General features: G+C 41.4%; 1 protein-coding gene and 1 long non-coding RNA gene across 5 annotated transcripts in view; one reads left to right on the top strand and one right to left on the bottom strand.

Annotated features, from left to right (window-relative positions):
• Positions 1–13,715, top strand: part of KIF11 (kinesin family member 11) — a 28,912-nt gene that overhangs the window by 1,734 nt on the left and 13,463 nt on the right. For 2 of the 4 annotated variants that reach the window (XM_088670361.1, XM_088670360.1), the window contains exons 2-12: positions 1,986–2,052; positions 2,196–3,398; positions 5,897–6,029; positions 7,654–7,751; positions 7,835–7,913; positions 8,952–9,137; positions 9,228–9,352; positions 10,536–10,626; positions 11,479–11,721; positions 12,629–12,724; positions 12,891–12,979. In XM_088670361.1, coding sequence (XP_088526487.1) covers positions 3,328–3,398; positions 5,897–6,029; positions 7,654–7,751; positions 7,835–7,913; positions 8,952–9,137; positions 9,228–9,352; positions 10,536–10,626; positions 11,479–11,721; positions 12,629–12,724; positions 12,891–12,979 — 1,211 coding nt within the window. In that variant the 5' untranslated portion in view covers positions 1,986–2,052; positions 2,196–3,327. Of the gene's footprint in view, positions 1–1,985; positions 2,053–2,195; positions 3,399–5,896; positions 6,030–7,653; positions 7,752–7,834; positions 7,914–8,951; positions 9,138–9,227; positions 9,353–10,535; positions 10,627–11,478; positions 11,722–12,628; positions 12,725–12,890; positions 12,980–13,715 lie in introns of those variants that run through there. The other 2 variants (XM_088670362.1, XM_088670363.1) reach the window with 2 other exon arrangements.
• On the bottom strand, positions 155–2,086 carry LOC148685642 (uncharacterized). Its single transcript, XR_015950194.1, has 3 exons — positions 1,965–2,086; positions 1,322–1,377; positions 155–292 (listed from the first exon to the last, which is right to left on the bottom strand). It is a non-coding gene; the product is annotated as an uncharacterized LOC148685642 (long non-coding RNA).

The raw sequence follows: 13,715 nt of genomic DNA, 5'->3' as shown, positions 1-13,715 counted from the left end.
AGCAAATTCTAACCCATTTTAATCACCTTATATAATCTTAATTTACCCTTTCATTTAACATATTCATAATTTCCACAGTTTATTTATATCCTAATTCTAATCTTGATAAATAACTTTTGCATATTTTTTTAAATATAGCTTAAAATCTTTCCATTCTTCTTCAATCGCTTCCTCTCCCTGGTTGCGGATTCTTCTGGTCATCTCAGCCAGTTCCATAAACTCCATCATCTTCATCTGCCAGTCGTCAATCGTTGGTAGTATATGTGATTTCCAGTTCTTGGCGATTAGAATTCTTGCTGCCGTCGTAGCATACATAAAAAAAGACATATTTTTCTTAGGAATCTCTTTTCCGACAATGCCCACTAGAAATGCTTCTGGTTTCTTACCAAATGTGTTTTTCAACACTTTCTTTAGTTCATTATAAATCTTATTCCAGAAGTCACTTACTAGTGGACACGTCCACCACATGTGGTAAAAGGAACCTTCTTTCTTACATCTCCAACATTTGTTGTCATGATTGTGGTAGATCTTAGCTAACTTTACTGGTGTAAGGTACCATCTATACATCATTTTCATTATGTTTTCTCTTAATAAGCTACACACAGCAAATTTAATATTCTCTTGCCACAATTTTTCCCAATCCTCTATCATAATATTATGACCAACATCCTTTGCCCACAACATCATAACATTTTTTGTTTGTTCATCTTTCGTATGCCACTCAAACAACAATTTATACATTCTGGAAAGTACAGAAAGTCTTAAGATTTATTAAAAAGCAGGCAGATTATACATACTACACCAAGTAAGCAACACCTCCGTTCAGCTGCTGGGAGCTCCACAGGGACAGCAACGGAGAGGACCCCACAGGTAGTCACCAAATGACACAGCACGGCAGGTCTGCACTGACACTCTCCCTGTCTCACAATGATCTTCCTAAATTGGGCTGCATGATTGGTGTTGCAGCTGCCAATAATGCTGCTTCAAGGGATCCTCCCCCAATCACAGCTGTTCTTTCTTACAGGTATTTAGGCTGTGATCCTCCTAAGATGGTATATATCTTCTAAATGTTTAAGCTGGGAAGCAGACAAGTAACATATTTTAGCAAAATAAGTCTGTTTCTAGCCAAAATAAGGCTCACTTGCTGCCTAGGAGAGTGAAGGTCACTGACATGAAGGAGTAATTGTGACAGGCCACTACACCACCTTGATGTACAATATATCTTCTGGTGCATTTCCCGTACAGGGTGTAGCTACTTCTTTTACTTCTTGACTTCATGACACACACACACACACACACACACACACCAAAAAAATCTCACCTTCTCTTCATGCCCACAGACTGCATGGTAAAATCATGGTCTTAACACGATCTGCTCTGGAAAAGCAAAAAAGCATAAGATGCAAGGAACAAGCCCTCATGATTTTACATGCAGGTATCACAGTTCCACCGTACAATAACAGGCCACATCCATGCCAGATAAATCCACAGTGGTGCTGGAAAGTTCTGGATCCATCAGTTTCACAGCACAGTCACTGAGTGTAAACTGAGACTAAATCACAAATTTCTGTTTTACTCTAAAAGCCTTTTATAATTTTGTTTAGTAAGGTTTAGATAGCACTAAGAACAACTAGGTGGTTTAGGTAAAATAGTACAAAATATTAATTAAAATAGTGACAAAAACAGTCTTTTAAAATTTAATAATACAATTTTCAAAATTTAAATAGTGTAAAAACAAGTTTTAAAAAACAAATATGTATGATAAAATTACATGTCTGTGTAGTCATTCATAAACAGAAAAGCTTATAGCAAGCATGGAAAACAATATAATTATGCTGCTTGCCTAGTAATTATATTATTGCCTATTATTGCCTAACTTGGCTCATAATTTTGTTACGTTTTGATTGGTCCTAGTGAACTGTCATTAGGTCGTTAAAAATTCTTTGTGTCACTCCCAAGGATACTTAAGAAATGCCTTTTTATAGGCCCCCAAGGTGGTCCTGTCACACCGCAGAGGACAAATGGTTACTTCCAGCAAATGAATCATCCTAGGTGAGTCTCCTCCCTCTGCAGTTTTCTTTTGCTCACAGCAAGGAGGCAGGGAATGGGAACCGTTCGCCTGGTGACTGACTGGACACGTCATATGTAAATAACTACACTCTTTCTCCCTTTCTCTCTCTACTTTTCACAATAAGGAATCCTGCATAGCAACCGTGTAACAGCAGACTCAGGTTGCACCGCTTCAGAGCTACGGTATGTGATAGGCAAGCCGAAAAGGGCAGTGGAAACTACAACTCCCAGCATGCCCTGTTGTCATTAAACTGACGGCGCTTTTAAAAATCCCTAAGCATAGAGATAAACGATTAGAGCAACAGCCAGTAGTTTCCCTATTTGGGGGTTTCTATTTTACTCCGTGAGATGGCTAAAACAGAAGAGTGTCTGTCTGCAGAAGTAATGCTGCGCAGCTTCCGCACAGGAGTACGGAATAACCGAGCGTTTGCTTGGGATCCGATCAAGTGTCCACGCGTGCTAGTCCTGGTGTTATACACGAATATTTTCAGCAGAGATGAGTCTCCCGATTCTTTTTTCCTCTGAAATGTGAGAAATGGTCTTCTTACCGCGGCTCAGTTCTAGAGACTGGAATGCGGTTCACATACATACATACATACATAATTTTTTTCATGCAACGTAAAGACCTGTGCACAAACTCCTGCCTTTTCTAGAAACACTTTGGCACCAAATCGCGTTTTATTTTGTTTTAAAATTAAATCTTGCCACGGGCTTTTGCCGGGCGTGGGGTGGGGTCTCATGGGGTATTAGACTAGGATGGCGTCAGAAGTAGTCCAGAAGTCCTTTCTACAAAACGGTAACGGACTGCTCTTATGTTGGTGGTCTATGTTTCATGTTGATCCTTGCGTCGCCGCATCACGCAGTCAAAAACGTAAGTCCGTTTCCTGGGAGGAAATAATAAACGAAAGGGATGGGAAGTCCCGTGTTGCCCTGCGCGCCTCCTCCCTTCGCGCTGATTGGCCGAGGAGCGAAGCAGCGAGTCGTTCAAAGTAGGCGAGTGTGGAGGTGGAGGCACTTTGGGCGCGCGTCCCGTTTCAAGTGGTAATTCTTGAGATTCGCTGGTCCGAAGCGCTTCTTTCTCCTCAGGGAGCCGGCGGCTCTTTTTCTCCTCTCCGTCTCTCGCGGGCGTTTCGCCCAGCCGGTGGAGCTCGCAAGTGCGGGGACCCCCCTCCCCCAGCCGTTAAAGACTCGAGCGGCTGCCTCCCTTCCCTTCCTCCGCTCCGCCCGGGTCGGGTTCTTGCCTGCGGCGGCCTAAACATGAATTCATCGAGTGCTGGGGGCAAGAAGGACGAGAAGGGCAAAAACATCCAAGTGGTGGTCAGATGCAGGTAAGCGCGGCGGCGGCGGCGGGGACGGGTCCTGCAAAATAGAAACGATAATAAATATGGGGGATTTGCTGCGGAAGCCAAATTAGGCGCCTTTCTCGATCTTGTGCATGTAAGCCTCCCTGACTTCTCACTAGGCTTGATTCCCACCCCCCGCCCCTCGGCAATGGTACCGGTATTGTTGTGGATGCTTCGGATACCGTAGAGATCCTTTTTCCAGGCGTTGGCGGTGGTGAATTTCAAGGAGGTTGGATGCTAAAGGCTGCGGTCCTGGGCGCACTGACTTGGCAGCGCAGTGGGACATCTGAATACGCATAAAGGGTTCTACAAAACACCCAAAAAAGTGTTTTGTAGGTTTGGACAGGAGGTTGGTGGTGGTCCTCGGGTTGGTAGCTGGTCATCTTCCCCGTGGTTGGTCCAGGTCCATCTCCTGTTGATTGCTGGCATTTTTGCGGAGAATTTTCAGCCTCGGTCTGATCCAGCAGTAGGCTTACTTAAATATCTTTAAACAAGAGGGTGTATATTCAGGATCAGTTATACTTTAGCTTAGAAATTACTGGATACTTTGTGGGGAGAAAGCAAGATCCTTGATCTTGCAGGCAGAACCTACACATTTACAGTTTTTATGCATTAAGTTGCGTTGGGATTTGTAGATCCTGTTTCTTCCTTGATGCATTTTTATCATAATGCTGGAATAAGTCTCCAGCTCTTTTTGCTTTGTAAAGTGTGCATACACACGAAAGCTCATACCAATGGCAAACTTAGTTGGTCTCTAAGGTGCTACTGGAAGATTTTTTTTTTTTAAAAAAAATGTTTTAAATTTCGTATGTCAGTCCTAAGGATGGCTGATGTGTGGCCAACACATGTTCCTCCGGATGTTATTAGATTCCAGCTCCTATCAGACCTATCAGCATAGGGGCCAAGTGGTCTTCAGCCCCTCGATAAAATATTTGATGGGCCAGCCCCACCCCCAGACATTACCATTCAAATGCTGTATGCACCTCAACATGTGATTGCTTATGCCAGGTGCAGCTTACCTGTCCTCTCCCCCAATATTTTATTAAAGTTGGCACCCCTGCCAGCTAGCATGGTCAGTGGACAAGGATAATGGGAGCTGAAATTAAACAGCCTGCTGTAGATAGTGTTGATGACTGTCTTACATTATCAGCTTAAAAAAGAAAAAAAGCATTGTGCCTCTTTTGTTATGCCATCTTTTATTCCCTCGAGGTATAAGTAGTGCATGTCAATAGAAAAGCTATCTGTTCATTAAGAACAAGGTGAAAGAGATGAGATGAGTCATTTTTTTCTAGCTTGACAATCTTCAGCACTTAAGTTTCCATTATCTGATTGCTTGTGACAATTTACTTCCAAGTATAGTGTAAATATGCTTACCTATAACATTTAAATCAAATTGTATGCTTGATATTTTCTTAATCATATATTTCAGTCATAATACTTCTGTTGTGGGACAGGCTGAGATACTGATTCATCGCCTAAATGCATAGCATACCTTTTAGTTATCCTCTCTAAATATAGCCCCAGTAAACATGCTGTATTGAATCTCAGTGGATTGGCATTGGAAAACTTTCCACAATTCCAGATTTTCCTAGAATCCCACATCACTGTAGGTGATTTAGTCCAACATTTCCCCATTTTTATTGTGTGCAATTGACATTTCTTAAACTTGTCAAAGCTAATTCAGCAAAACCAAATTTCAGCATAAAACCTGCATATATTGTGTTCATAATTCAGTGTTCAAGGTGTTAGTGCTGAAGGCCGCTCCCTGCAAGGCCTTTTCTACCTGGCCTAGGTGGAAAGGGCCCAGGCTCACCCTGCCCTATTTCAGGGACTCCTGGGAGACTGGGGGGGTCACTGCCTGGTTGTGAGTCCTGAAGAGCCCAGCCTCACTGGAACAAACTGGGGTTGGGGCAAATGTCAAAAATGCTTTCAAATGTTTCAAATAGTTTTTAATTTGTCATGTTTTAAATTTTGGTTTTATGGTCTACTTTTTGCTCTGTTGGGATTAATGTTTTGTTGGACCTGGGGATTAGTTTAATTTTTCGTATAACTGAATTGTTTTTGTTTTATTTTTTAATTAGTTTCTATTTTATAAAGTTTGTATTCTGTTCTTAAGGGTCAGGGCCTCATTACACCAGTCCTGAAAGACCTACATTGGCTCCCAGTACATTTCCGAGCACAATTCAAAGCGTTGGTGCTGACCTTTAAAGCCCTAAACGGCCTCGGTCCAGTATACCTGAAGGAGTGTCTCTACCCCCATTCAGCCCAGATACTGAGGTCCAGCTCTGAGGGCCTTCTTGGTAGTGGCACGCACCCTGTGGGATGTCCTTCCATCAGATGTCAAGGAGATAAAGAACTACACAACATTTAGAAGACATCTGAAAGTAGCACACCCACTGTCTACAATCTTGTCAACCTTGTTTGCTTGTAGCTAGACTAGTGCATATGCAATTTGAGATCAACTCTTTTACCGTTTTTTTAAGGCCCTTCAATGCAGCTGAGCGCAAATCTAACTCCCATTCTGTGGTGGAGTGTGAAAATGGAAGGAAAGAAATTTCAGTTCGCACTGGAGGGGTGATGGATAAAACAACGAAGAAAACGTACACATTTGACATGGTAAGTATCAATATTTTGTTGGCTTCCTAGCGTATCTTACTGGTTTTGAGAATATAGGGCAGTAATCATAGCTCAGAATAGAGCATATTCTTGGTATGCAAAAGAGTCCAGGTTTGATCCCTGACATTGGGATACGGTACAATTGGTTGGACAGTCCTTTGCCTTAAGACCCTAAGCTAAGGATTCATTTCCAATCTGAATAGATACTAGGCAAGGTAATACTAGGACCAGATGGGCATATCTAATTTGAACATAATGTAACAATTTGATTTAGTGTTGCCTACCTTGGCCCTTGTGTGTTTCCCATCTGTTCTACTCTACTAGTACGGCTGTGAAAAGGAGATCAGAAGCTTTTGTTCCATTTTTAAACTGTGAAACTGAAGTTAGTCTTAAGTTAACCAAGCCATAACCATAAACTTCAGTTTGAAGTTGGCTCCTCTCTAAACTATAGTTAAGACTCATGATTTATTTGGGTTCAGACATGATCATAAGCCACACTTAGTGAAAAATGGAGGCAACAGTTTCCAGCACAGTTGCACCAGAGGAAGAAAATGTGAGAAGCATATGAGGCTGATGCTCATTCACAGAACACTGAGCCCTAAGTGAGCGTCACATCTGAATGAGCATACTTCTTGAGCTAATATGCGGCACTTTCTATTGTGGAATAATATATATTGAACTAGTCTTTTACGCTGGGAATAATTAAGAGGTAGGTGGGAGTCTCTTGCCATGTAGCAGGTAACCTATCTGATCAGCCTTATTTAAGTTGCCTATAGAAATGTCCATAGAAAGTGGGTACAGTATTTATTTCAGATACGTGGGGGAGAGGATGGCTTCCTAGCACAGCCTTGTAAACAAGCCCAAAATGTGCTTAGCCTACCTGGACTGCAGGAAGATGGATGGCTCACTCCATCTCCCCTCTGCCAGCATACGTACTGATTGGGGAAGAAAAGTATTTCCTCCCACTCCCTTCCCCATGCCTACTACGGTATAGAAAGCAAGAGAACAGATGTGTGATCTGTTCCCCCTTCACCATCTTGCTCACATGTCTGCATGGAATTACTGGTAGCCAGTGCCTACTAAGCTAAAGGTTAAATACGAAACCTCAGCTTTATTTTAGAAAAGTCCTAGATTCTCCAAAACACCCATTTCCTTGAAAACCTTTGATTTGGCCAACATCTTTCCTAAACAATGGGTGCTTACCATCAAAGTCATTTAAAACAAACTTTAATAAGGAAAAGTTCCTTTTATTACTTTCTTTTCACATCTTTTCTTCAGGTAACTCAAGGTTGTGACCGGCCCAATGTCACCCAGTGGGTTTTATGGCTGAGTGGGAATTTTAATCCTGGTCTTCCAGGTGCTTGTTCAACACTAACTACTATACCACCACACTGACTGTGCTACACCACAAAAATTTCCCTTGATTGGAAAACTATTGGAACTTCTACCACTCTTCTTGGGGGGAAGCAGGTGCAAATGGCATGAGATAACAGGCTGGGAGATGAGAATCTGTAGATAAATCAGAATATAATTCTGACACTGGTGAAATTATGTGGCAAGTTGGATAGTTCCTGTTTCATAACTGAAAAACGTGTAGCAATGATGCCTTGTATGAACTCTGCAGGTTTTTGGAGCTCAGGCTAAACAAATTGATGTGTACCGGAGTGTTGTGTGTCCAATTTTGAATGAAGTTCTTTTGGGTTACAACTGTACAGTGTTTGCGTGAGTATCATTTTTATTTTTCTTCTAACTCCATCTACAGTATATCTGTTCCTGAAGTTAACATTCCAAATTCCTTTGTACAGCTATGGTCAAACAGGAACAGGAAAGACCTTCACTATGGAAGGGGAGAGATCACCTAATGAAGAATACACATGGGAAGAGGTAAAATATGAGGAATTAACAAACAGCAGAATCCTATGCTTGTGTATTTGGAAGGGAGTCTTCCTGGAAAATACACACCCCTCTCCGAGCGATGCAAGATTCTAGGCACTTATGTTTCCTTTTGGAATGAGGCATAGTGGAGACTCTGGTGATATATGGTTTATTTACACATACAGGAACCTGAGGGGGTTCCTAGCATTACCACCCAAATAAAGTCTTGCTTCTCTCATAGCCACAGTTTTGGATTCCAGCAAAAATCAAACTCTGACTCTCTCCAGCTTGCTGCTTTAGGTCTAGGTCACATCACTGAGATTCAGGCCTTTTGTATTTCAAATTAACCAGGGAAGGAGGCACACACATTTGCCCTCTGACACAGCTTCCCTTTGTTCCCTTAACAGCTCATACTTAGCAGGCCATTACCAGGCTGGCCTGGCTATTCCTGCAATTGCATAGCTGCCAAGTTTTCCCTTTTCTTGCGAGGAAGCCTATTCAGCATAAGGGAAAATCCCTTAAAAAAAGGGATAACTTGGCAGCTATGCAATTGAATTGTGATGGATCCAGGAATTGGATGTGGGGCTCAGGAATATAGCCTAACCACCTCAAAATCATAACATTTTCAGTGTCTCCAGCATAAAACTATATATAATGGATTGTATTAGACACACTTGCATTTTAAAGATGTATGCTCATGCTAGCATTCTAGTGTCAGATTCCTAAACTCCAAAAAGAAAACTACAGTGGTACCTTGGTTTAAGTACACAATTGGTTCCGGAAGTATGTACTTAACCTGAAGCAAACTTTTCCATTGAAAGTAATGGAAAGTAGATTAATCCTTTCCAGACAGTCCATGGAGTACTTAAACTGAAGCGTACTTAACCTGAAGCGAACTTTCCCATTGAAAGTAATGGAAAGTGGATTAATCCGTTCCAGACGGGTCCGTGGAGTACTTAAAACTGGTACTCAAACCGAAGCGTACTTAAACTGAGGTATGACTGTAGTTCATGCTAATATGCTTTGTTTCTTTACTTTTAATTATAGGATCCATTAGCTGGTATAATTCCCCGTACACTTCATCAAATATTTGAAAAGCTTGCTGAAAGTGGTACAGAATTTTCTGTGAAAGTATCTCTGTTGGAAATCTACAATGAGGAGCTTTTTGATCTATTGAATCCCTCTCCAGATGTTGGGGAAAAGCTGCAAATGTTTGATGACCCACGGAACAAGGTAAAAACAACAACCCAGAAACTGATTTGGCTTCTCCTGAATGCTGTGGGATTTAAAATTACTTGCTAACCTAGCATTTTGTTATGACAGAGAGGTGTCATAATCAAGGGTTTGGAAGAGATAACGGTACATAACAAGGATGAAGTTTATCAGATTTTAGAAAGGGGAGCAGCCAAAAGAACCACTGCAGCTACTTTAATGAACCAGTATTCCAGGTAAGAAACATGTCTTTCTCTTGTCTTGTTCATTCATGGTATTGGTAAATAAAAGAAAAACACCTAGCTAGCTCAGTTGGTTAGAGCATGGATCAAATGCCAGATTTGATCGTGTTATGGGACAGCTGCATATTCCTGCATTGCAGGACTAGATGATCCTCAGGTCCCTTCCAACTCTACAGTTCTATGATTCTAATATGTAAGAATTATATCCAATAGTTCCCTTAGGCAAGCCCCCCAGATGTTTTGGATTATGAGCTCCTTGTTTGCTGCAGGCTTCATTAAACACATTGCTCCAGTTACCTCCACCTTTGGAGGTTATTCATTTATAGGGTTTACAATAAGCACCCAGAGCAGGTTACAACAATATAACATACAATTATTTATTTTATTCATTTTTATTTCGTAAGTTTATGTACTCCCTTGTCCTCCAAGGAAAATATATTTGATTTTGAATTCCATGGAATGCAAATTATAATACAATAAAATTCCACATAAGAAATAAAAGAAGCAATAAAAATACAGTTATAGGGCATTTAGCACAGTGCATTGCAGTTGCTACAGCAGGGAGAACAATCAAGTACTCCACTACTTAGTGTTACATCTGTCTTATTTGGTTGAGTTTTTGTAGAAAATAATATAGGAAGTTGTGTTTGTTATGAAATTTAAACTGAGTAACTGCGCTGCAGAAAGCATGCTGAGGAGACTACACATTCTGAGCATAATTAAGCGAATGCAAAATAAATCTAACAGTTTAAATCTAACAGTTTGAATCAGGCCTTCTGCCCACTTACATGGAAGAATGCATTGGAGGCAGGAAGCCAGCAGGTGGCGCCAGAGCCACCAGCACAGAATACTTCCTGCAGTCCTACTTGCAATAATAAACAAAAGGCTTTATTAATGAAGCTTTGTGAAAGAGAAGGTGCTGTACTGTAGCTGGGAGATTTGCAGAGTTTGGAAAATACAGTGGTGGAACAATTCTGTCCTGCTGTTTGTGGCAGCACATATTCTAAGTTAAAGAAAATCTGTGAAATGAGCCAATTTAGCTTCTACTTTGAGTTGACTTGATGTAAGTGAATGCTGGGCCTCTGTGTGTGTGTGAGAGAGAGTGTGTGTGTGAGTGTGAGTGAGTATTTTAATGTGCACTGGAATATTTATCTGAAATTCTTCACTCCATTTGCAGTCGCTCCCATTCGGTGTTCTCTGTCACGCTACACATGAAAGAAACAACAACGGATGGTGAAGAGCTTGTTAAAATTGGGAAGCTAAACTTGGTAGGTGCCCATCCTTGGGATTAACCCATGAAGAGATTATGTATAGGAGCAACAAAAAATGAGTCATGGGGGTGGGGGACACAGTGCTGCTTTGAAAACTGAAAATTCTTACTGAATGTTTTAACAAAGTGATCTGCTTAAAATGCATGTCTTAAGAGACCATAGGTGCTAGGCCAATGCACCAGACTTGCCCAAGGCCTGAATCCAGAGCCAAATGGAGCATATTAAGAGAGCCTCCGATAAGTCGGGCACAAAAATCACTACTGATTGCTGCGAGTTTGGTTGGATGGGCCCAGAATGATCTGTGGGTGTCAAGGAATGGGCAGGACATCAGGCAGGAAGGAGAGGCAAGCAAGGTGGAAAAACCATGGGGAAAGAGCCAAGACTTCTCCGATCAGTGGCTGCATCTTCATGGGAGAAGGTAGACTGAATGCTGCAGCTCTCCTTCTGCCTGGCACCCCTCAGGATCCATGCCACACAGCTGTTGAGCAGCAGCATCCATCTTGTGGCATGTGGATGCCGCACAGAATTGGATGTGCCAGCTGGTAAGCAGCAGGGTGTTCTCTTGTGTGTTGCCATTGCATCCCTTTGCTCTAGTTTGAAACCTATTTTAAATTTGTGTGTTAAAATTGGGTCTTAAAACCATTAGTTCTGCCCCTGGAATTGTTTTGGGAGCAGAAGACAGATCGGGGATCTGCACGCACCCCTAGCATGTAGCACCGGAGAGTTTGGCTTATTGCAAAATGTAGGTCATTCTTTACCTACTTGCATTGTCTTTATTGTACAATTTGAAAGTTAGGTCTCACCTATGATTGTAACAGCTTATTAACCTAGACACGGTCTTGCTTCCAGGTTGATTTGGCAGGAAGTGAGAATATTGGTCGTTCTGGAGCAGTTGACAAAAGAGCTCGAGAAGCCGGAACTATCAACCAGTCCCTATTGACTCTGGGAAGAGTCATTACCGCACTTGTTGAAAGAACCCCTCACGTTCCATACAGAGAATCTAAGCTCACTAGAATCCTGCAGGATTCCCTTGGAGGGCGCACAAAAACTTCCATAATTGCTACTGTTTCTCCAGCATCGAGCAATCTTGAGGTAAGGTGCTTGCCTTCAAACTCTGTTGGTGGCTGAAAAGAACCTTGTTTCAAAGATAACTTTGAGTGATTGGGTGGCCTTCCAAGACCTCATCACAGGACTCCTAACCTATTCTAGGGAAACTGTGTATGCCACAGGGGAAGGATTGGGGCATGCTAATCTAAGCTTTCCTACAGCATTGGAAAACTGGCTCAGAACATATTGATTGCTGTGGATTATAAGAGATAGGATGCTGGTAAAGCTACAGTGTTTAGTTGATTAAGGAGCTACATTAACTTGAAAATTCTCAATTAAGTAAGGTTCCATCTCTATTGAGCAGCAGGCTTAAAAAAGAATACAAAAAATGAACTATCACACAAGTTTATCACTATATTAGAAAATGATGATAACGATTTCTACCAACTTCTCTGACACAAGCAGGAATGCCGCCTCCAAGAGGATTTGGAGAAAGTTAAAGCAAAAACAGAAAGTCACATGGCACCTTAAAGGCTAACAAATTTCATAATAAAATTTGTTGTTATTTTTTTTAGTGGTGCCGCCACAACTCTCCTTTTTCTTCTGAGTTGGTGGTTGCTGTGATGTGTATCATCTGTATACCAATTTTCTTTAAAACGCATGTTATTTAGACATACACAAATGTGCAGATTTTGTCAATTTGAAAACTCAAATGATTAGTCAACCATGATTTATTTGAAATCGAGTTACAGCCCTAGAGCCTGGTGTAGACAGGACTGATTAAAGTTGGTAGGATGCACAGCAGATCACAGAATGAGATGCCATTTCTCTATACAAAAATTCAACTTTCCCCATTGGGATTGACTAGTGGAGATTGATTATATATTTATAGGCATACTCTTGCTGAAACAGAAAACACTTACCTGTCACTTTTATATCTTTTGTACAACAGGAAACTCTGAGTACCCTTGAATATGCCCACAGGGCTAAAAATATCATGAATAAGCCTGAAGTGAACCAGAAACTCACGAAACGGGCACTCATTAAGGTTCAGTATACTTTCATTATGTATAAGTTCTCTTCAGATGTTACCTACTGCATTGCAGGGCAGATCTAGTTCAATTAGTTGCAATGCGAGATCTCTTGTGATTGGGGTTTGCAAAGGCCAGTCAGCTTGGAGGATACGTATCAACACTGTACTGATGTTTCAACAGGAATATACAGAAGAGATTGAACGTTTGAAACGAGATCTTACTTCTGCACGAGAGAAAAACGGTGTCTACATTTCTGTGGAAAACTATGAGTAAGTACCTTGAAAACAGCAAAGCTTGGCCGCTGTGGGTCAGCATGGCATCATCAACTTCATCTAATCGTGAACTCAGGTGGTGAGTGATAATAGGATTGGTGCCAAAAGCCAAGAGGGAGGCTTCAACATGAGGATTTTATAGAAATCTAATCTATTTTTTTAAAAAATTAAGAGTTAACCCCCCCCCCAAAAAAATAGCCCAGTGAGAACAGGCCATGCTCAGCAGCTAATGGATATTGAGCGTTGGTTAGAAAAGAAGAAATGGGAACAGGTGGGAAGGAATGAAATGGAATATTTTTGAGGAGGGCACAGCTAACTACCGTGTTTCTCCGAAAATAAGACACCGCCTTACTGTATATTTATTTTTCCTCAAAAAAACAAAAAACATGGTGTCTTATTTTCAGGGGGTGGCTTATTTTTTAATTACATGTCCAGCCTAGCCTCTTCCTTGGCGCCCTACAGAACTGTACCTATCACTATGTCTTATTTTCAGGGTATGGCTTATATTGCGCAAATGCTTAGAAATCCTGCTATGGCTTATTTTATGGGTATGTCTTATTTTAGCAGAAACAGGGTAGAACCGTGAGTAAGGAGCACTAATGGTAGAAGGTGAATATACATTAAGATGTTTTGTTTCCGGTCCTGCTTATAGTCTCTAATAATGAACTCAGGTTATTGAGTGCCAACAGGGTTGGAGCTGCAACAGTGCCATTGAGGCATCTGCACGCTCTGG

The sequence above is a fragment of the Zootoca vivipara genome, chromosome 5, assembly GCF_965207765.1.
Source record: "Zootoca vivipara chromosome 5, rZooViv2.hap1.1, whole genome shotgun sequence".
Taxonomy (NCBI): domain Eukaryota; kingdom Metazoa; phylum Chordata; class Lepidosauria; order Squamata; family Lacertidae; genus Zootoca; species Zootoca vivipara.
This window is presented reverse-complemented; position numbering and strand designations above follow the sequence as displayed.